Genomic DNA, 23,095 nt, shown 5'->3' on the forward strand with positions numbered 1-23,095 from the left:
CCGGGTGCAGTGGCTCACGCCTATAAATCTCAGCACTTTGTGGGGTGGGCAGATCACTTGAGGTCAGTTCGAGACCAGTCTGGCCAACATGGTGAAACACCATCTCTACTAAAAATACAAAAATTAGCTGGGTGTGGTGGCAGGTGCCTATAATGCCAGTTACTTAGGAAGCTGAGGCAAGAGAATTGCCCGAACCTAGGAGGTGTAGGTTGCAGTGAGCTGAGATCTCACCACTGCACACTAGCCTGGGCGACAGTGAGACCCCGTCTCAGAAAAAAAAAAAAAAAAAAGTGCCGGGCACGGTGGCTCATGCCTGTAATCCCAGCACTTTGGGAGGCTGAGGCAGGTGGATCACGAGGTCAGGAGTTCAAGACCAGCCTGGCCAAGATGGTAAAACCCCCCTCTACTAAAAATACAAAAATTACCCAGGCGCGGTGGCAGGTGCCTGTAATCCCAGTTACTAGGGAGGCTGAGGCAGGAAAATCGCTTGAACATGGAGGGCAGAGGTTGCAGTGAGCCAAGATTGCGTCACTGCACTCCAGCCCAGGCGACAGAGGGAGACTCCGTCTAAAAAAAAAGAAAAGAAAAGAAACATACCACTAAGTCTTTGAAAGGATGAAGCAGCAGCCCCAAAGGAAGTTTGGCTTTATTCAATAAGGCCTGCGTCTGAGGAATGCTAGTCAGCGTGCATCGAAATAACCTATATCAAAGTAAAGAGTATGCATCAGTTGCTGCTATGATTATTTTTGAACAAAACAACCACAAAGTTTTAAAAGGTATACATTTTAATACTGGATCAGATTACAGATGAAATATTTCAATAGATTCTCTAAAATTTTATCCTATTTAAATATTTAAATCTAAGTCCTATGCAGAAATAGAGTGGATGATTATATTGTACAACTAAAATATAGTCTCTTCTTGGCTTGTGTGTAAAACAGTCTAAACTATCAAATGACTTATTTTTTGTTTTGTAAGCCTAGTTGACACTGGAATTAAATTAAACTTAGGTGATGGCCCAAATTGCAAAGTTTATTTAAAAGTTCAGTTTTGCTGAAGATTCTAAATACAATTTAAAGATACCAAATTTAATTTATCAGAAATTATTGATCACACACATTTAAGCTTATGGTAAGTTTTTAGGAAGAAAAGGTATTATGTTTGTTATGAAATTAATTTTAAATGACATCAAATAAAGGATTATGTAGAATCAAATCCCTGCACTTTGGATTTTGAAGAAAGAATGTAACCACCATAATGATAATGAATATCATAATCTCATTAGAGCCAATAAGAAAAAAATCAGTTCAGGAGTTACATCTCTATTTCTTGAGGTAGGACTTTTCAAATCTCTATTAAGTAAACAAGTAAAACAGTTCTGGGCTGGCGCAGTGGCTCACGCCTGTAATTGCAGTACTTTGGGAGGCCAAGGCGGGTGGATCATGAGGTCAGGAGATCGAGACCATCCTGGCTAACACGGTGAAACCCTGTCTCTACTAAAAACACAAAAAATTAGCTGGGTGTGGCGGCGGGCGCCTGTAGTCCCAGCTACTCAGGAGGCTGAGGCAGGAGAATGGCATGAACCCGGGAGGCGGAGCTTGCAGTGAGCCGAGATCAGGCAATTGCACTCCAGCCTGGGCAACAGAGCCAGACTCCGTCTCAAAAAAAAGAATAAATAAATAAAAAAGAGTTCTGGCCGGGTGCAGTAGCTCACGCCTGTAATCCCAGCACTTTGGGAGGCCGAGGCGGGCAGCTCATGGGGTCAGGAGATTGAGACCATCCAGGCGAACATGGTGAAACCTTGTCTCTACTAAAAATACAAAAAAACTATCTGAGTGTGGTGGCGGGCACCTGTAGTCCCAGCTTCTCGGGAGGCCGAGGCAGGAGAATGGCATGAACCCTGGGGGTGGAGCTTGCAGTGAGCAGACACTGCGCCACTGCACTCCAGCCCGGGCGGCAGAGCGAGACTGTCTCAAAAAAACAAACAAAAAAGAGTTCTATCTTCTGTATCCAGAACTTCCATAAATTAATAATTTGTACAGCTTATTCATAACATCTGATGTGCCCCCTGCAATAAGCTAGAAAACTTTTCCGACATGCACAATGTCACATCTGAAGCCTTACTCTGGGTTACAGTTGAGTTTCTGGATGTCTTCATGTAAATTTGGAACTGGAGGCTTCAAAGGTGTTGACGGAAGCATGTTTCTTTCTTGAAGAAGATTGACAACTCTTAGACCCTCTGGATGTAGACTTAATCCACTCATGCTTGTGGTTAAATGATTAGCACCTAAGGGAGTCTACAGATATATAATTTCAAAGTAAGTAACATTTATTAAGTGTGTAGGGAAGTGGTTAATTTCTCTGTAAATAACAAAAGTGCAATCTAGATCTCTTGGCCAATCTTTTGGTTCTGGAAAAACGTATAAAGACAAAGGCTTTATGAAATATCCATTATTATTCTAATTGGTTATAAAAATGTATAATATATCTTCCTAAAACTTTCTTCAAGTGTATACAGTTTAAACCAAATGGAGAAATAGGGTAAAGAAAATCCCAAAAAGTTTACCTGAGTAAAGGCTTGTGGCCCACTTGGGTAATTCAAGGAAGACGGTGGCACTCCAGTTGCACCAGGTGGTATTGTGTTCTGATAACCAGGCGGTAAGGAGGGATATGAATATCCAACACTTCGGCTCATTTTGGGATTCTTGTTAGTAAGCTGTGGTGTTGCTAGAAACAAGGTAACTTTTAAGTTCTATTTTATACTCCAGAATACTTGATTCATTTATTTAAAAAAAAAACAAAACTTTTTTTTTGAAAAAGGGTCTCACTATCGCCCAGGCTGCAGTGCAGTGGCGCAATCACACCTCATTGCAGCCTTAACCTCCAGGACTCAAGTGATCCTCCTATGTCAGCCTCCAAAATAGCTGAAACAACTGGTGTGTGCCACCATGCCTGGCTAATGTTTTTGTATGTTTTGTAGAGACAGGGCTTCACCATGTTGTCCAGGCTAGGATTACAGGTGTAAGCCACCATGCCTGGCCCAGAATGCTTTAAATCAACACATAAATCTAATAAAGTATAGGTTTTATAACTCCAAAATTCGTTGGATAATTTAATACTTTCATTTATCAACTTTGTAAAATAAGACAAACACCAGTAACAAAGTAATAGCAATGATTAAAATCTATTTTATTTTATTTATTATTTTATTTTTCGAGATGGAGTCTCACTGTGTCGCCCAGGCTGGAATGCAGTGACACAACCTCGGCTCACTGCAACCTCCCTCTCCTGGGTTCAAGTGATTCTCCTGCTTCAGCCTCCCGAGTAGCTGGGACTACAGGTGCGTGCCACCACACCAGCTAATTTTTGTATTTTTAGTAGAGATGGGGTTTTACTATGTTGGCCAGACTGGTCGCAAACTCTTTGACCTCAGGTGATCCGCCTGTCTTGGCCTCCCAAAGTGCTGGGATTACAGGCATGAGTCACTGTGCCTGGCCAAAAATCTTCTTAATAGATTTATACCAGTTAATATTTTATACTATAGTAGTAGACATGAAAACTAGTTTGCACAGTTAATTTACTTTCATATTGGCTGGGTGTGGTGGCTCATGCCTGTAATCCCAGGACTTTGGGAGGTTAAGGTGGGCGGATCACTTGAGGTCAGGAGTTCGAGACTAGCCTGGCCAACATAGTGAAATCCCATCACTACCAAAAAACACAAAAATTACCCGGGTGTGTGGTGGCATGCGCCTGTAGTACCAGCTACTTGGGAGGCTGAGGTGGTAGAACTGCTTGAATCCAGGAGGCGGAGATGAGCCGAGATTGTGCCCACCGCATTCCAGCCTGGACAACAGAGGGAAACTCTGTTACAAAAAAAAAAAAAACCCAAGGCCGGGCGCGCTGGCTCACACCTGTAATCCCAGCACTTTGGGAGGCCGAGGCAGGTGGATCACGAGGTCAGGAGATCGAGACCATCCTGGCTAACACGGTGAAACCCCGTCTCTACTAAAAATACAAAAAAACTAGCCGGGCGAGGTGGCGGGCACCTGTAGTCCCAGCTACTCTGGAGGCTGAGGCAGGAGAATGGCGTAAACCCGGGAGGTGGAGCTTGCAGTGAGCTGAGATCTGGCCAATGCACTCTAGCCCGGGCGACAGAGCAAGATTCCGTCTCAAAAAAAAAAAAAAAAAAAAAAACCCAACAAAAGAATAGTTAATTTACTTTTATATCATGTACTAAGTTTTGTATTCAGACTAAAATTCTAATTTAAAACAACTTTAATTAAAACATCCTAGCAGCTGGCCGTGGTGGCTCACGCCTGTAATCCCAGTACTTTGGGAGGCTGAGGTGGGAGGATCATGAGGTCAGGAGATCGAGACCATCCTGGCCAACATGGGGAAACCTAGTCTCTACTAAAAATACAAACAATTAGCCGGGCGTGGTGGCAGAAGCCTGTAGTCCCAGCTAATCAGGAGGCTGAGGCAGGAGAATGGTGTGAATCGGGAGGCGGAGCTTGCAGTGAGCCGAGATCACACCACTGCACTCCAGCCTGGGCGACAGAGCGAGACACCTCTCAAAAAAAAAAAAAAAATCCTAGCAGGGCGAGGTGGCTCACACCTGTAATCCCAGCACTTTGGGAGGCCAAGGTAGGTGGATTGAGGCCAAGGTCAGGAGATCAAGACTATCCTGGCCAACATGGTTAAACCCCATCTCTACTAAAAATGCAAAAATTAGCTGGGCATGGTGGCACGTGCCTGTAATCCCAGCTACTTGGGTGGCTGAGGCAGGAGAATCGATTGAACCAGGGAGTTGAAGGTTGCAGTGAGCCAGGATCACACCACTGCACTCCAACCTGGGTGACAGAGCAAGAATCTGTCTCAGGAAAAAAAAAAAAATTCCTAAATGGGCCGTGTGAGGTGGTTCATGTCTGTAATCCCAGCAAATCGGGGAACCAAGGCAGGAGGAATCTCTTCAAGCCAAGGGTTCGAGACCAGCCCAGGCAATATATCGAGACCCAGTCCCCCATCTCTACAAAAATAAAAAAACTAGCCTGGCATGGTACCATATGCTTGTAGTCACTGCTACTCCGGGAGGGTGAGGTAGAAGATCACACGAGCCCAGGAGTTTGAGACTGCAGTGAGGTATAATGGTGCTACTGCACTTGAGCCTGGGTGACAGAAAAAAAATTCTGAAAGTACTCTATAGTCAAAACATACTAATAATAAATCCATGATCCCAATTCTGACAAGAAGAAAAACTTAACAAAAAATCTAACGCATAGAAATAAAAAATGTTAAATAGTAGAGCCAGATGTTGCGGCGCATTCCTATTATCCCAGCACTTTCGGCGGCCAAAATGGGCAGATTGCTGGAGCCCAGGAATTCAAGGCCACCTGGGTAACATGGTGAAACCCTGACTCTACAAAAAATACAAAAATTAGCCAGGGCCTGGGCATGGTGGCTCATGCCTATAATCCCAGCACTTTGGGAGGCTGAGGCGGGCAGATCACTTAAGGTCAGGAGTTAGAGAACAGCCTGGCCAACATGGTGAAACCCTGTCTCTACTAAAAATACAAAAATTAGCAGGGTGTGGTGGCAGGTGCCTCTAACACCAGCTAACTGGGAGGCTTAAGCGGGAGAGTCACTTGAACCTGGGAGGCAGAGGCTGCAGTGAACCGAGATCTTGCCACTGCACTCCCGCCTGAGCAACAGAGTGAGACTCAGTCTCAAAAAACAAAAACAAAAACAAAAAGCTGAAAATTGTGGCACATGGCTATAGTCCCAGCTACTCAGGAGGCTGAGGTGGGAGGACTGCTTGAGTCCAGGAGACTAAGGCTGCAGTGAGCCATGATCGCACCACTGCACTCCAGCCTGAGCGACAGAGTGAAACCCTGTGTCCAAAAAATAAATAAATAAATAAGTAAGTTAATAGTATGTATGGCTACATGATCATGAATTTACCTTCTTAGTTTCCTATATATTCATACAAGTACCACATATTATTTCTATAATTAGAAAAAAGAGATTAAAAAAAAAAACTTTCATAGCATCTCACCCAATAAGCCACCTCCTTCAATCTCATCGTAACTACTGTGGACCACCATAGATCCGTTATTGGTAGTTGATGTAATACCTAAGAAGGAAGTTCATCAACAAGATTTTAATTAGAATGATTATTACAATCTCTGTATGATTTGAACTAATATCCAAAATTTTAAATAATTTTCTAAACAACAAATAATTTAAAACTACAGCCTATTAACAACATCAAAAATCCAAGTTTTTACATATATAATAGTTTCAAGTAATTTAGCTGCAACTTCAGGGAAAGGAAACATGAGTCTTTGGAAAGAGTCTTTTTTCACCTTGCATTGTACCTAAGCCAAAGGCCGAAATAACAAGGCTTTTTCAAAACCTACTCCACCAAAATAACTTCTAGCAAAAGATGGCTCTTTATGAAGTTTGTAAAATTATGTACCATCTGAAAGATTTCAGCAGTTGTGAGAGCTGCATTAAAAACCTCTAAGGAGCCGTACACAATGAAAAAAAAATTATCAGAATAAAAACTACCTAAAGAAAAAGAGGCCAGGTGCAGTGGCTCACGCCTGTAATCCCAGCACTTTGGGAGGCCAAAGTGGGCGGATCACGCGGTCAGGAGTTAGAGATCAGCTTGGCCAACATGGGGAAACCCTGTCTCTACTAAAAATACAAAAAAAAATTAGCTGGGCATGGTGGCACGTGCCTGTAATCAGCTACTCAGGAGGCTGAGGCAGAAGAATTGCTTGAACCTGGGAGACAGAGGTTGCTGTGAGCCAAGATTGTGCCACTGCATTCCAGCCTGGGCGACAGAGTGAAATTCCATCTCAAAAAGCAAACAAAAAAAGAAAGTAAAATTATGAGGAACAAAGACCTTATTTTCTTTTCTTTTTTTTGAGATGGAGTCTCGCTCTGTTGCCCAGGCTGGAGTACAGTGTTGCGATCTCAGCTCACTGCAACCTCCACCTCCCGGGTTCAAGGGATTCTCCTGCCTCAGCCTCCCGAGTAGCTGGGACTACATGCATGTGCCACCACGCCCGGCTAATTTTTTGTATTTTAGTAGAGACAGGGTTTCACCATGTTGGCCAGGATGGCCTCAAACTCTTGGCCTCAGGATCCGCCCACCTTGGCCTCCCAAAGTGCTGGGATTACAGGCATGAGCCATCGTGCCCAGCCCTTATTTTCAAAATATCTAACAAAGAGAGTAGAATCCAAAATTAATTTGAAGATGATACAAATGAATTAGAACAACTGCTTTAAGTCCAGAGGACAACCACTAAAATAGAACTAACATCTTAACATCTCTTCTCCCAAAATTATACAGGATTAAAGACAAATGCCAGGGACATCTGTTTATGAGAACTAAATATTTATTTCCAGTTACCTCTACTAAGTATGAGCTCTAATTCAGGAACAGAAGAAACTAAATTCAGTGAATGGTATTAACCTCTAGCACCTAAGTACAAAACTGCTAACTTCAATGACCGTATTAACACAAAGTAGATAAATTTAATGGTTTAGTCAGTAACTTCTTTTCAGTTTCCAAGACCAACATGACTTTAGCCATGAATTTGTAACAGAAAATCACAGTAAAACTTTTAGCAGAAACAAAAACATTCAGCATATTGTGAATTATTTTTAGTTGTTAAAAAATGTAGGTAATGGCCGGGCGCGGTGGCTCAAGCCTGTAATCCCAGCACTTTGGGAGGCCGAGACGGGTGGATCACGAGGTCAGGAGATCGAGACCATCCTGGCTAATGCGGTGAAACCCCGTCTCTACTAAAAATACAAAAAAACTAGCCGGGCGAGGTGGCGGGCGCCTGTAGTCCCAGCTACTTGGGAGGCTGAGGCAGGAGAATGGCGTAAACCCGGGAGGCGGAGCTTGCAGTGAGCTGAGATCCGGCCACTGCACTCCAGCCCTGGCGACAGAGCAAAACTCCGTCTCAAAAAAAAAAAAAAAAAAATTAAAAAAAAATGTAGGTAAGGTGTGGATGCTTACACCTGTAATCCCAGCACTTTGGGAGGCCAGGGCAGGCAGATCACTTGAGCTCCGGAGTTCACACCAGCCTGGGCAACATGGGAAAACCCTATCTCTACTGAAAATACAAAAATTAGCCAGGTGTGGTGGTGCATGCCTGTAATCTCAGCTACTCAGGAGACTGAGGCACAAGAATTGCTCGAACCTGGGAGGCAGAAGATGCAGTGAGCCAAGATTCTTCCACTGCACTGCAGCCTGGGAAACAGAACTGCAGCCTGGGCAACAGAGTGAGACTTATGTCTCAAAAATAAATAAAATAAAATAAAATGGTAGCTGGCTGTGGTGGTACACACCTGTAGTTCCAGACCAGGAGACTCACTTTCGTGAGCTATGATGGCACCTCTGCATTCAAGCCTGTGTGACAGAGTAAACTGTATCTCTTTAAATTTTTTTTTCTTATTTAAATATTTATTGTAACTTGATTTTCAAAGTAATATTGTGGCAACCAATGAGACAATGCCTCATCATTTTGTTCCTTTTTTTTGAGACTGAGTCTTACTCTGTCACCCAGGCTGGAGTACTGTGGTGCGATCTCAGCTCACTGCAACATCCACCTCTTGGGTTCAAGTGATTCTCCTGCCTCAGTCTCCTGAATAATTGGGATTACAGGCACATGCCACCATGTCTGGCTAATTTTTGTATTTTTATTTTTTATTATTTTTATTTTTTTTGAGACAGAGTCTTGCTCTGTTGCCCAGGCTGGAGTGCAGTGGGCAACACTGGAGTGCCTTACGGGTTCAAGCCATTCTCCTGTCTCAGCCTCCCAGGTAGCTGGGATTACAGGTACCTACCACCATTCCTGACTAATTTGGATTTTGTTTTTTTTTCTTTTTTGAGATGGAGTTTCACTCTTGTCACCCAGACAAGAGTGTAATGGTGCCATCTTGGAGTGTAATGGTGCCATCTTGGCTCACTGCAACCTCCGCCTCCCAGGTTCAAGCGATTCTCCTGCCTCAGCCTCCTGAGTAGCTGGGATTACAGGCGCCTGCCACTATGCCCAGCTATTTTTGTATTTTTAGTATAGACAGGGTTTTGCCATGTTGGCCAGGCTGGTCTGGAACTCCTGACCTCAGGTGATCCGCCCACCTTGGCCACCCAAAGTGCTGGAATTACAGGCGTGAGCCACCGCACCTGGCCTTAATTTTTGTATATTTAGTAGAGATGGGGTTTCACCACCTTGGCCAGGCTGGTCTCAAACTCCTGACCTAAGGTGATGTGCCCATCTCGGCCTCCCAAAGTGTTGGGATTGAAGACATGAGCCACCACGCCTGGCCTTGTTACTCAATGCTAGCATTATTCTTTTCCCTACTTACAATACTTAATGTAATGCTAGAAGAAAACACAAAAATGATAATATTGATTGTATTCAGTAGTATAATATGGGCAATGTTTTTACCCCCTCATCTGCTTCCCTATTTCTACATCTTGCTGCAATGATTATATTACTGCTAAAATCAAAAATAATTCTTCTGCCTCAGCTGCCCAAGTAGCTGGGATTACAGGCACGTGCCAGCACGCCTGGCTAATGTTTGTATTTTTAGTAGAGACGGGGTTTCACCATGTTGGCCAGGCTGGTCTCAAACTCCTGACCTCAAGTGATCCACCCACCTTGGCCTCCCAAAGTGCTAGGATTACAGAGGTGAGCCACTGCGCCAGCCTAAAACCAAATTTCTTATTTTACAAAATATCTTATTTAAATGAACACTTTTATTTCCATTACATCCCAAGATGATGCTTTAAAATATTTTACTTATATAAAACTACATGTAGCTGACATTGATTTAAGGGAGGGGAAAATCAAACTTCAAAAGCTTGTATTTTTCCACTGCTTGTATAAATGACTTTTATTTAGTTTCATAAGTATGTGTTAACATTTACAATAATAGTGGCAATCAAAATACATCTTGAATGAAAAGGGTCAATATTTTAAAAGGATATTCCTAACATTCTAATGTCATGTCAAGAAAAGTAGTAATTCTTCTCTTGCATGCACCTCCAAAAGCCACCTGACTTTATAGCCATGATTTTTAAAAAATCTGCATAGCAACAAAAAAAGTAACAAAACGCTAAAAGCTTTTTTCCCAATAGTAGTAGTCACAGTCTAGCGGATGGTAATGGAATTCCTGAGGAACTTTAAATTGTAAATTCCTATAGTCCATCCCTAACCAAAACTAGATTTTCTGGAAAAACTGTGATTTTAATGCACAGAATTCAGCTAATATTCATCTTTCTACCCTAAGTCAAAACTCGAGGACTTGACTTTGCTTCTTGGTTCACTTACCTTCTTGGTTGACAGCCGAATTAAATGAGGGCTGGGGTACATCTCTATATGATGATGTCTGGGGCGTGAGGGCCCTTATTGGGGGTGGGCCTCCAGCTGGAGGGGGCCCATGAGGAGCTCCTGGTTGAAAAGTTGTAGGCAGAGGTGGATTCACTAAGGGAGGTACAGAAGAACCTATGGAAACATCAGTTTTTCACACGTTACTTAAAAACTCAAGACTTTGGCCAAAACCGCCTTTTACCAAAGCTGAGTAACTTCTAAACTTACATTTAAATTATAATCACCAAAGAGTTATCAGAAACATGTTAACTTCCTAAATTTGTAATATTTTTCAATCTACATGCATATTTCACAAATTTCTCCTTCCTTCCTCCCTCCCTCCTCCCTCCCTTCCTCTCTCTCTCTCTCTCTCTCTCTCTCTTTCTTTCTTTTTTTTCTTTTTCTTTTTTTTGTCACCCAGGCTGGAGTGCAATAGCGTTATCTCAGTTCACTGCAACCTCCACCTCCCGGGTTGAAGAGAGTCCCCTGCCTCAGCCTCCTGAGTAGCTGGGACTATAGGCACGCGAAACCATGCCCAGCGAATTTTTTGTATTTTTAGTAGAGGCAGCGTTTCACCATGTTGGCCAGGCTGGTCTCGAACTCCTGACCTCAGGCGATGTGCCCACCTTGGCCTTCCAAAGTGCTGAGATTACAGGCGTGAGCCACTGTGCCCGCCCCGTATTTTACAAATTTCTAACTCTCCCCTACCAGGCCTCTTAGGTACCTGTCAATTATTAAAGCAGAGTAAATATAAAATTTGGATTAAATCACTTCTAGAGTAGATACATTGCCCTGTTTGTTTTTATTATTATTACTTTAAATTTTAATATAATAGAGATGGGGGTCTCATTTTGTTGCCCAGGCAGATCTTGAATTCCGGGGCGCCAGTGACCCTCCTGTCTTGGCCTCCCAAAGTGCTGGGATTACAGGCATGGTGAGCCACTGTACGTGGCCAGCCCTGTTTATTAATTTTTCATTAACTGATCATTAGGTTCAATAGGCCATGTGACATATTCTAGTACAAATTAACATGAATAAAATTTTAATGTTATTAATTTTGTAATATTTTGTTAATTGTGTTTACCAACATAGTTTGTTCCATTAACATCAACTAAGTTTAGAGTGAGACTAAAAATAGAGAGCCGGGCCAGGCAGTGGATCACCTGTGGTCAAGAGTTCAAGACAAGCCTGGCCAACATGGTCAAACCCCATCTCTACTAAAAATACAAAAAATTAGCCAGGCGTGGTGGTGGGCACCTGTAATCCCAGCTACTTAGAAAGCTGAGGCAGGAGAATCACTTGAACCTGGGAGGCGGATGTTGCAGTGAGCTGAGATCTCGTCACTGCACTCCAGTCTAGGCAGCAAGAGTGAAACTCTGTCTCAAAATAAATAAATAAAAATAAATAAAAACACAGGGCCAGGCACAGTGGTTCATGTCTATAATCCCAGGACTTTAGGAGACCGAGGCAGAAGGAACACTTTTTTTTATTCTGAGACGAAGTCTCGTTCTTGTTCCCCAGGCTGGAGTATAATGGCGCGATCTCGGCTCACTGCAACCTCCACCTCCCGGGTTCAAGTGATTCTCCTACCTCAGCCTCCGGGAGCAGCTGGGTCCACAGATGCATGCCACCACACCTGGCTAATTTTTGTATTTTTGATAGAGACAGGGTTTCACCATATTGGCCAGGCTGGAGGCTGATCTCGAACTCCTGACCTCGTAATCCACCCGCCTCGGCCTCCCAAAGTGCTGGGATTACAGGTGTGAGCCACCGCGCTCGGCCTGAAATTTTTCAAAATGTTTCACCAATACTGTTAAATTCTCCAGGATCAAGTTGAAAAATTGCCTATTAGGCTGGGCGCAGAACAAGTCTCCATCTCAAAAAACAAAAGAAAAATTGCCTATTACTGAACCTTACAACTCCTAACAAGACTATCAGTGCCTGTTGACAAAACTGAAGACAAAGATTATTGCCATGTAACTCCCTTATCAAAGAAGTGGTCACACATATCTATGGCAGTATAGACAAGTCAAAGGAACAAAGGGGCAAGGTACATTGCCAACTCAGCATGAACAAGAGTGTAAGATACATCTGGCCACAAAGATGTAACAACTGACAACCTAATGTTTAACAGATAAAAGTAAACGTACAGAGATTTTCACAGCTTTTAGAAGACTGTTTTTGAACAGATAATCACATATTTCATAAAATGAACATTTTTTTAAGTTGAATAATTTTTATGACACCGATAGCTAGAGTTTCAGAGTCTGCCATCTCAGCCCCTAAATGAGTGTAATGATGTTTAAAGGTGGCCTATCAAAAAAATTCAGGAAAATTTAATATATGAACTAAAAACTTAGTATAACCTAGATAATCACAGTTTTGTTACCAGACTATCAGGTACCAACCATCAGTTATGAGTTGGAAAAACAAAAAAAAAATATGAGGAATTTGAAGGTTCTTTTAAGGTTCAAATGAGAAAAAAGAAGGTTAATTTTTGGGCTCATTTTATTAGTTTATACGTTTTTATTTTCCCTTCTTTCATAAGTTTCAGCACTTTTTTTTTTTTTTTGAGATGTAGTCTCGCTCTGTCGCCCAGACTGGAGTGTAGTGATGCAATCTCAGCTCACCGCAATCTCCGCCTCCCGGGTTCAAGCAATTCTTCTGCCTCAGTCTCCTGAGTAGCTGGGATTACAGGCACGTGCCACCACGCCTGACTAATTTTTGTGTTTTTAGTAGACATGGGGTTTTCACCATGTTGGCCAGGCTGGTCTCAAACTCCTGCCCTCAGGTGATCCACCCGCCTCAGCCTCCCAAAGTGCTGGGATTACAGGCGTGAGCCACCACGCCCAGCCTCAGCACTTATTTATGTTTCTCTCACCAAATCTGTAGTGGAGACAAGGTACTCTGAGGGTTTCTACTATAGCTAAAGAAATTTCAGATGATTGATAGTGTACCATTTTAAGAGAAGCTATACCTACTCTTAAACAGTTTTTATTTATTTATTTTTAAATAAAATTATTTACAAAAAATAGAGATAGGGTCTCACTATTTTGCTCAGCCTTGTCTTGAACTCCTGGCCTCAAGTGGATCCTCCTGCCTCGGCCTCCCAAAGTGCTAGAATTATAGGTGTGAGCTACCATGCCTGGCCCTTAGTTTTTTTTTTTTTTTTGAGGCGGAGTCTCGCTCTGTCTCCCGGGCTGGAGTGCAGTGGCCGGAGCTCAGCTCACTGCAAGCTCCGCCTCCCGGATTTACACCATTCTCCTGCCTCAGCCCCCTGAGTAGCTGGGACTACAGGCGCCCGCCACCTCGCCCGGCTAGTTTTTATATTTTTAGTAGAGACAAGGTTTCACCATGTTAGCCAGGATGGGGCCCTTAGTTTTTAAATACATGTTTTCCCAAACTACTTTATTGTGGCTTTGGGCACATTACTCAAGTCTTATACTTTAGATCTCTAAGAGATTGTTATGAAGATTAAACAAGATAACACATGCCTGGCTAGGTGGCTCACACCTGTTATCCCAGAACTTTAGGAATTCCAGGCAGCAGGATCGCTTGAAGTCAACAGTTACAGTGAGCTATGTTGCAGTTAAGTGAGCTTTGATCGTGCCACCCTACTCTACCCTGGGCAACAGGGTAAGACCCTGTCTGTACAAAAAAATAAAGAACAAAAGATTAGCGAGGCACTGTGGCACGCCTACTCAGGGAGGTGAGGCGGGAGGATAGCTTGAGTCCAGGAGTTTGATGACAACAGTGAGCTAGGATTGAGAAAAAGCACTCCAGCCCGGGAAACAGAGAGACAGCCTATCTCTAAAAAATAAAAAGCAAAACAGAAAAACAGATAATGATATCAAAGTTTGATAGAACCTGGAAAATAATACGGATAACATTTTTTTTAACAATTTTTTTTTTAGACAGAGTCTCACTCTGTCACCTAGGCTGGAGTGCGGTGGCATAATCATAGCTCACTGCAGCCTCAACTGCCTGAGCTCGAGCAATTCTCCCACCTCAGTCCCCCAAGTAGCTGAGACTACATATTCATTCATTCAAGTGATTTAGGTGTGCCACCATATTCATTCATTTCAAGTGACTGATGCTCACTCATGGTATCAAATGAATTAGAACAAAAGTAACATGAAGAATTTTGGCTCTAGTAACTGCAGGTCAGAAGATTTCCACAAAGAAACCTAAGTTTCTAGAAGCAACTTTAATCTTTTTTTTTTTTTTGAGACGGAGTCTCGCTCTGTCGCCCAGGCTGGAGTGCAGTGGCCGGATCTCAGCTCACTGCAAGCTCCGCCTCCCGGGTTTACGCCATTCTCCTGCCTCAGACTCCCGAGTAGCTGGGACGACAGGTGCCCACCACCTCGCCCGGCTAATTTTCTGTATTTTTTAGTAGAGACGGGGTTTCACCGTATTAGCCAGGATGGTCTCGATCTCCTGACCTCGTGATCTGCCCATCTCGGCCTCCCAAAGTGCTGGGATTACAGGCTTGAGCCACCGCGCCCGGCCAACAACTTTAATTTTTACAAGGCCAAAATGCATTCACCAGGGCCAATGTCTGATCAAAGGCTTGGAAAAATAAAGTTTCAGCCATTAACAATTTACTAAGCCTGATGGAGTATATGCCATATACATGAGTTTAAAAAGGTAACTATTGATATTAGTATTTCACTTGGAAGCCTTCACTAGTTCATAAACTTGAGGATGTCTGCTGAAAAGCATCAACCTGAAGATCCCAATACATAATTTTAAATGCTTTTCAAAGAAATACTACTAATGTTAATAAATGTGGCTGGGGTCGGGCACAGTGGCTCACGCCTGTAATCCCAGCACTTTGGGAGGCGAGGTGGGCGGATCACAAGGTCAGCAAATCGAGACCATCCTGGCTAACAACGGTGAGACCCTGTCTCTACCAAAAATACAAAAAATTAGCCAGGCGTGTTGGCAGGCGCCTGTAGTCCCAGCTACTCGGGAGGCGGAGGCAGAAGAATGGCATGAACCCGGAAGGCGCAGGTTGCAGTGAGCCGAGATCGCGCCATTGCACTCCAGCCTGGGAGACAGAGTGGGACTCTGTCTATATATATATATATATATATATATGGCCAGGAGTGGTGGCTCACACCTGTAATTCTAGCACTTTGGGAGGCTGAGGTGGGTCGATTACCTGAGGTCAGGAGTTCAAGACCAGCCTGGCCAACAGGGTGAAACCCCATCTCTACTAAAGTACAAAAAGTTAGCTAGGTGCAGTGGCACGTGCCTGTAATCCCATAATCCCAGCTACTCTGGAGGCTGAGGCAGGAGAATCGCTTGAACCCGGTAGGCAGAGGTTGCAGTGAGCCGAGATCATGCCATTGCACTCAGCATGGGCTACACAGCAAGACTGTGTAAAAAAAAAAAAGTCTTAAAAAAAAAAAGTATAACACCTTGCTGATTTTAATAGCAAAAAAGGAAAAGTCCAACCAAACACTGAGGTTAAAAGATAAAAAGATCAAAGTCAGTCTAAGAATACATAATATGTAGCTTTGTCCTCAAGCTGATGCACAGATTCAACATAATCGCTATGAAAACCCAGCTATCAGCCAGGTGCAATGGCTCACGCCTGTAATCCCAGCACTTTGGGAGGCAGAGGCGAGCGGATTACCTGAGGTCAAGAGTTCGAGACCAGCTGGCCAACATGGTAAAACCCTATCTCTACTAAAACAAATACAAAATTAGCTGGGTGTGGTGGCGGGCACCTGTAATCCCAGCTACTTGGGAGGCTGAGGCAGGAGAATTGTTTGAACCAGGAGGTGGAGGTTGCAGTGAGTCAAGATCGCACTATTGCACTCCAGCCTGGGCGAAAAGAGCAAAACTCTGTCTCAAAAAAGAAAAAAAAAACCCACAAAACCCATCTCTACTAAAATTACAAAAATCGGCCGAGCATGCTGGTCATGCCTGTGGTCCCAGGGGAGGCTGAGGCAGGAGAATCACTTGAACCCAGAAGGCAGAGGTTGCAGTAAGCTGAGATTGTGCCACTGCATTCCAGCCTGGGTGACCCATCTCAAAAAAAAAAAAAAAAAACTACTAATGAGTGTTACAGCTTACTTAATTTGTCTAGCAGGCTTTCTGGTTTTTACTGGAAAGCCGAAAAACAAAAAACAACAACAAAAAACTACTAATAATTTTAAAAGTCATATTTTCCATATGGTTTTCAGGCTTCAAGTATTATTTCAAATATCTAAATAAGCAGAAGTTTCACATTTCTACATTTTAAGCACTTCTATAAGAATACTACCTGACTTTACAAAGCTATTTTGAAGTGAAGGATATCCAGAAGAAACATATTGATGATTTGTGGTTAAGCTTGTATTTCCAGATACAGTTGGTTGGGATGATGCAGGAGGACAATGGTTTGTTTGTGTGGCTGTGGATGGATAGTTATATTGCCAATTCAAAGGTGGTGGCAGGTTGGCTCCAGGAAGAAAGCTACTAGAAGGCATTGGTGTAGTAGATGAGTTCTGAGAAGTAGGTAATGGCATTCGGGGAGCAGGACCACTATGAAGCAAAGGTGTCACTGGATTAGAGGCCACAGGTGGTCTATTAAGAGTCTGCCCAGATCCCTGAGAACCACCATAGTTAGACTGTCCAGAGACTGGATTCAAAGTCTTTGCTGGTATTGGATGAGAGTAGGATCCTGGAAGCTGGAAATTGTATCCTTGGCTCACTGACTCTTGTGAAGACAGCAATGCATTTTGGACAGGACCTTCCAATAAAAGGAGGACAAATTAGTCTTACCAAAGAATATAGCAACACCTTAAAAAATAAAGTAAAACATATATTCTTACGGTCAGCAAGAAAAACACATAACCCAATTAAAAAATAAGCAAAGGACTTAAATAGACATTCAAATATACCTCCAAAGAAGATAGCTAATAAGCACATGCCAAAACATTCAACATCATCAGTCATTAGAGAAATACAAACATCATTAGTCATAACAGAAATGCAAATGAAAACCACAGTGAAGGCCAGCGCAGTGGCTTACATCTGTAATCCCAGCACTTTGGGAGGCCAACGCAGGTGGATAGCTTGAGCCCAGGAGTTCAAGACTAGCCTGGGCAACATGGTGAAACCCCATGCCTATAAAAAATACAAAAAGTAGCCAGCCTTGATGGTGTGCACCTGTAGTCCTAGCTACTTGGGGGGCTGAGGCAGGAGAATCGCTTGAACCCAGGAGGTCAAGGCTGCAGTGAGCCAAGGTCACACCACTGCACTCCAGCCTGGATGACAAAAAAAAAAAAAAAAAAAAAGATGGACTAAACAGTAGCAAGTAACAGAGTGAATACAGAGATGTCTGAATAAATGAAAACATTTGTAAAAAATTAATATATAAGCATATGTTGGGTTGCTTGGATAAAAATAGGCCATCTCACAGCCTGATATTGCCACAAGATATCCTGGCCTAGTTTCATATTTGTATTACAATTTTATTTATTTACTTACTTATTGATTGATTGATTGAGACAGCACCTCACTCTGTTGTCCAAGCTGGAGTACAGTGGCACAATCGTAGCTCACTGCAGCTCTGACCTCCTGGGCTCAAGCGATCCTTTCATCCAAGCCTCTTGACGAAGCTGGGACTACAGGCATGCGCCACCACGCCTACTTAACTTTTTTTTTTTGGTAGAGACAGAGACTCACTATGTTGCCCAGGCTGGTCTCAAATTCCTGAGGTCAAGTAATTCTCCTGCCTCAGCCTCTATAAGTGCTAGGATTACAGGCATGAGCAAACAGGTTATATTTACAATCTTATCACAAGCTAATATGCTAAAGAGGTGCCTTCAAGCCAGGTGCAGCCAAGTGAAAGCCAAATACCACCAAAATGTACAAAATAAGCAAAAATTTGACAAGTCCATAAAGATGAAAAGATGCCAGGCATGGTGGCTCACACCTATAATCCCAACACTTTGGGAGGCCAAGGTGGGCAGATAGCTTGAGCTCAGGAGTTCAAGACCAGCCTGGACATAATAGTAAGACCTCGTCTCTATAAAAATTGTAAGAATTAGTAGGGCATGGTGGCACATGCCTGTAAGCCCCAGCTACTTGGGGCTGAAGCAGGAGGATCACTGAGTGCAGGAGGTTAAGGCTGCAGGGAGCTGTGTTCACACCACTGCACTCCAGCCTCTGTGACAAAGTGAGACCCTGTCTCCTGTCTCGAAAAAAAAAAGCATGAGGTCATAAGGCCAACTGGCAGGAAGACAGATACAAAAGAACTTGTTTTGTGGTAGTCACCATCATAGACCTACTGTGAGTAACTATTACATGAAAAATTTTTTTCTGACCTCCCTCCCCACTATGTGAAAATCATATATGGATCAATTGCAAGCAGTTCACAAAAAGTGTAGTAATAAATATATAATGACACGTTCACTAAATGGAAAATTTTTTTAAAGTCTGAAGTCATTACTAAGTAGCCCATCAAAACAATGGGTCAGTGAGGCCAGGCACAGTGGCTCACGCCTGTAATCCCAGCACCTTGGGAGGCCGAGGCAGGTGGATCACGAGGTCAGGAGATCGAGATCATCCTGGCTAACACAGTGAAACCCCGTCTCTACTAAAAATACAAAAAATTAGCTGGACATGGTGGCGGGCATGTGTAGTCCCAGCTACTCCAGAGGCTGAGGCAGGAGAATGGTGTGAACCCAGGAGGCGGAGCTTGCAGTGAGGGGAGATCGCGCCACTGCACTCCAGCCTGGGCAACAGAGCGAGACTCTGTCTCTAAATAAATAAATAAATAAATAAATAAATAAAATAATGGGTCAGTGATTGTGAAGGGGTCCAGAATACACTACTACGGCATAAAAAATCATTTTAAGCAGAAGGCATTTGAGTTTCTAAAATCTCTTATCTGCCTAAAACAGAGACTTCCAAAAGAACTCAATTGTCATAATCTACTTCCCAGGGGCAACCAGGAAAGATATCAATTTGACTCATGACCTGAGATGAGAAATATCCACACCACACCTAAACAGACATCATCACAAAACTATCATATCTATTCTAAGAGCCCATTTATCCTTCCTATAAGTCTGTTTTCCAGTAAATGTCCTTTCCCTCACCCCACCCTTCCCCTGTTAAAATGGTATACAGGTTGGACATGGTGGCTCCTGCCTGTAATCCCAGCACACTTGAGGCCAAAGCAGAACTACTTGAGCTGAGGAGTGGAAGACCAGCCTGGGCAACATACCAAGACTCCATTTCTACAAAAAAAAAAAAAAATTAAAAATTAAAAAATTAGCCAGGAGTGGTGGCACACGGCTGTAGACCTAGCTTCTCAGGAGGCTGAGGCAAGAGGACTGCTTGACCCCAGGAGTTTGACTTCAGTGAGCTATAATCAAGCATTCCACCCTGGGCTACAGAGTGAGAACGTGTGTCAAAAACAAAAAGGAAAAAGTGAGCATGATAGTCACCCAGATAATGTTCAAACATATTCAAAATTAAAACAAATCAAATCAATTGTGGTTTCAAACAAAATGTAGCATATTGTTTAATGTTTTAAAATTGAATTATATTGCTTTTTATTTTTTATTTTTTTGAGATGGAGTCTCGCTGTGTTGCCCAAGCTAAAGTGCAGTGGTGTGATCTCAGCTCACTGCAACCTCTGCCTCCTGGGTTCAGGCGATTCTCCTGCCTCACTCAGCCTCTTGAGTAGCTGGGATTACAGGCGTGCACCACCACGTCTGGCTAATTTTTGTATTTTTATTAGAGACGGGATTTCACCATGTTGGTCAGGCTGTTCTTGAACTTCTGACCTCAAGTGATCTGGCCACCTTGGCCTCCCAAAGTGCTGGGATTACAGGCGTGAGCCACCATGTCCAGCCATTTGTTGATATTTTTAATGTTTGGTTTTATAATAGTACAATAGCTATAAACCTATGAAGTTTACATCTAGCTTTGTGTTTGCATATACGCATTTAATAAAAACTTTTGCCAGGCACATTGGCTTAATCTTGTAATCCAAGTATTTTGAAAATCCAAGGCGGGAGCACGGCTTGACCTCAGAAGTTTACGAACAACCTGGGTAATATAGTGAGACACCATCTCTACAAAAAAATAAATAATTAGCCAGTACTTGGGAGGCTGAGGCAGAAGGATCACTTGAACCCAAGAGATCAAGCCTGCAGTTGGCTGTGATCATGCCCCTGCACTCTAGCCTGGGCAACGAGTGAGAACCCGTCTCAGAAGTAAAATAAATAAATAAATAATTTAACATTGGGATGGCAGAGAAATATTTAGTAGCTATACATTACTCAAATTTTTAAAAAACTGATTTGAGGAAATAGTACTCATGGGATTTTAAGTGGAATTGAATATGGGTGATGAAGAGAGGAAAGAATCTAGGATGACTCCTAGGTTTCTGACCTGAGCAATCTGGTGGATGGCCGTGTTTATTCATTTGAACAGAAAAAGAAAAGAATAGAAATGAAGGCCAGGCATGGTGGCTCATGCCTGTAATCCCAGCACTTTAGAAAGTCAAGGTGGGAGGATCACTTGAGGCCAAGAGTTTGAGACCAGCTTGGGCAATATGGCAAGTCCCTATCTCTACAAAATATATGTTTTGGTTGTGTGTGTGTGTGTGTGTGGTTTTTTTTTTTTTTTTTTTAGAAATGAAGTCTTGCTCTGTCACCCAGGCTGAAGTGTCACAGCTCACTGCAGCCTTGACCTCCCTGGCTCAAGCGATCCTCCCACCTCCCCTCTTGAGTAGCTGGGACTACCGGCATGCACCACTGTACCTGGCTAATTTTTTAACTTTTTGTAGAGATCGGGTCTCCCTAAGTTGTCCAGGCTGGTCTTGAACTCCTGGGCTCAAGGGATCTTCTTGACTTGGCTTCCCAAAGTACTAAGATTACAAGCATGAGCCACCCCACCCACTTGATCAAGGATCAAGGATCACTTGAGCCCAGGAGTTCAAGGCTGCAGTGAGCTATCATTGCATCATTGCATTCCAGCCAGGGTGACAGAATGAGATGCTGTCTTAAAAAAAAAAAAAAAAAAAAGTCAAGTTCAGTGGCTCATGCCTGTAATCCCAACATTTTGGGAGGCCGAAGCGGGTGGATCACCTGAAGTCAGAAGTTCAAGACCAGCCTGACCAACATGGTGAAACCACATCTCTACTAAAAATAGAAAAATTAGCCGGGTATGGTGGCACAGGCCTATAGTTCCAGCTACTCAGGAGGCTGAGGCAGGAGAATTGCTTGAACCCAGGAGGTGGAGGTTGCAATGACTGGCAATCGCGCCACTGCACTCCAGCCTGGGTGACAGAGCAAGACTCTGTCTCAAAAAAACAAAGGTGGGGGATGGCAAAGGGAAGAGAGATTGAAGAGTTATTTTAAACACACTAATTTTCAGGTGCCACCAAGAAATCTAAGTGGAGATGTCCAGTATAAAGATACTTTTTTTTTTTTTTTTGAGACAGAGTCTTGCTCTGTCGCCCAGGCTGGAGTGCAGTGGCATGATCTCGGCTCACTGCAAGCTCCGCCTCCCGGGTTCACGCCATTCTCCTGCCTCAGCCTCCCGAGTAGCTGGGACTATAGGCGCCCGCCACCATGCCCGGCTAATTTTTCGTATTTTTTAGTACAGACGGGGGTTTCACCGTGTTAACCAGGTTGGTCTTGATCTCCTGAGCTCGTGATGCACCCTCCTCGGCCTCCCAAAGTGGTGGGATTACAGGCGTGAGCCACCGCGCCCGGCCGCAGTATAAAGATACTTATCCGCGCTGGGTGCGGTGGCTCAGGCCTGTAATCCCAGCACTTTGGTAGGTGGAGGTGGGCAGATCATGAGGTCAGGAGAGCGACACCATCCTGACTAAGATGGGGAAACCCCATCTCTTCTAAAAATGCAAAAAATTTGCCAGGTGTGGTGGCAGGTGCCAGTGGTCCCAGCTACTCCAGAGGCTGAGAAAGGAGAATTGCTTGAACCCAGGAGGCAGAGATTTCAGTGAGCCAAGATCATGCCACCCCACTCCAGCCTGGGCAACAGAGCAAGACTCTGTTTAAAAAAAAAAAAAAGATATTTATCTGCAGCCAAAGCAATAGGTTTCAGCTTAAGATACAATTTTGGGAGTCACTGATATATGCATAAGATTTAAAACCGGGAATTAAAGACACCCAGGAGGCATATAAGAAAAACAGGTCACCTTGAAGAACACCAATATTGAAGGAGGAGAGAGAAAAAAACAATCAGAAATGGAAGAAATATTGAGAATACTGCTGTTGAGAAATAGCAATCAAAAAAAAGAAAGAAAACCATAACCACCCTTCCGGTAATATCCTAGAAACCAAAGAAAGCAATTGTTGTAAAAATAAAATAACAACCAAAGATATCAAATGCAGCTCGGAAAATGAGGACTGAAAAATATTTTTCTATTTAATAACCAGGAAGCCATTTGTGGCCTTATTTATTCATTTATTTTAAGATGAATTCTTGCTCTGTCGCCCAGGCTGGAGTACAATGGTGTGATCTCGGCTCACTGCAACCTCCACCTCCCGGGTTCAAGTGATTCTCCTGCCTCAGTCTCCTGAGTAAGTGGGAATACAGGTGTATGCCACCACGCCCGGCTAATTTTTATATTTTTAGTAGAGACAGGGTTTCACCACGTTGGCCAGGCTGGTCTTAAACTCCTGACCTTGTGATCCACCTGCCTCGCCCTCCCAAAGTGCTGGGAT

The 23,095-nt window shown here is 43.3% G+C and overlaps 1 protein-coding gene and 1 non-coding gene across 2 annotated transcripts in view; one reads left to right on the forward strand and one right to left on the reverse strand.

Annotated features, from left to right (window-relative positions):
- Positions 1-23,095, reverse strand: part of SEC24A (SEC24 homolog A, COPII coat complex component) — a 90,996-nt gene that overhangs the window by 62,342 nt on the left and 5,559 nt on the right. The window contains exons 2-7 of the mRNA XM_026454496.2: positions 16,666-17,133; positions 10,353-10,526; positions 6,053-6,130; positions 2,567-2,727; positions 2,125-2,297; positions 594-700 (exon numbers count right to left, since the gene is read on the reverse strand). Coding sequence (XP_026310281.1) covers positions 594-700; positions 2,125-2,297; positions 2,567-2,727; positions 6,053-6,130; positions 10,353-10,526; positions 16,666-17,133 — 1,161 coding nt within the window. The remainder of the gene's footprint in view (positions 1-593; positions 701-2,124; positions 2,298-2,566; positions 2,728-6,052; positions 6,131-10,352; positions 10,527-16,665; positions 17,134-23,095) is intronic.
- LOC111531026 lies at positions 16,460-16,519 on the forward strand. Its single transcript, XR_002728109.1, has one exon. It is a non-coding gene; the product is annotated as a U7 small nuclear RNA (small nuclear RNA).

Source organism: Piliocolobus tephrosceles, chromosome 4 (assembly GCF_002776525.5).
Source record: "Piliocolobus tephrosceles isolate RC106 chromosome 4, ASM277652v3, whole genome shotgun sequence".
NCBI lineage: Eukaryota > Metazoa > Chordata > Mammalia > Primates > Cercopithecidae > Piliocolobus > Piliocolobus tephrosceles.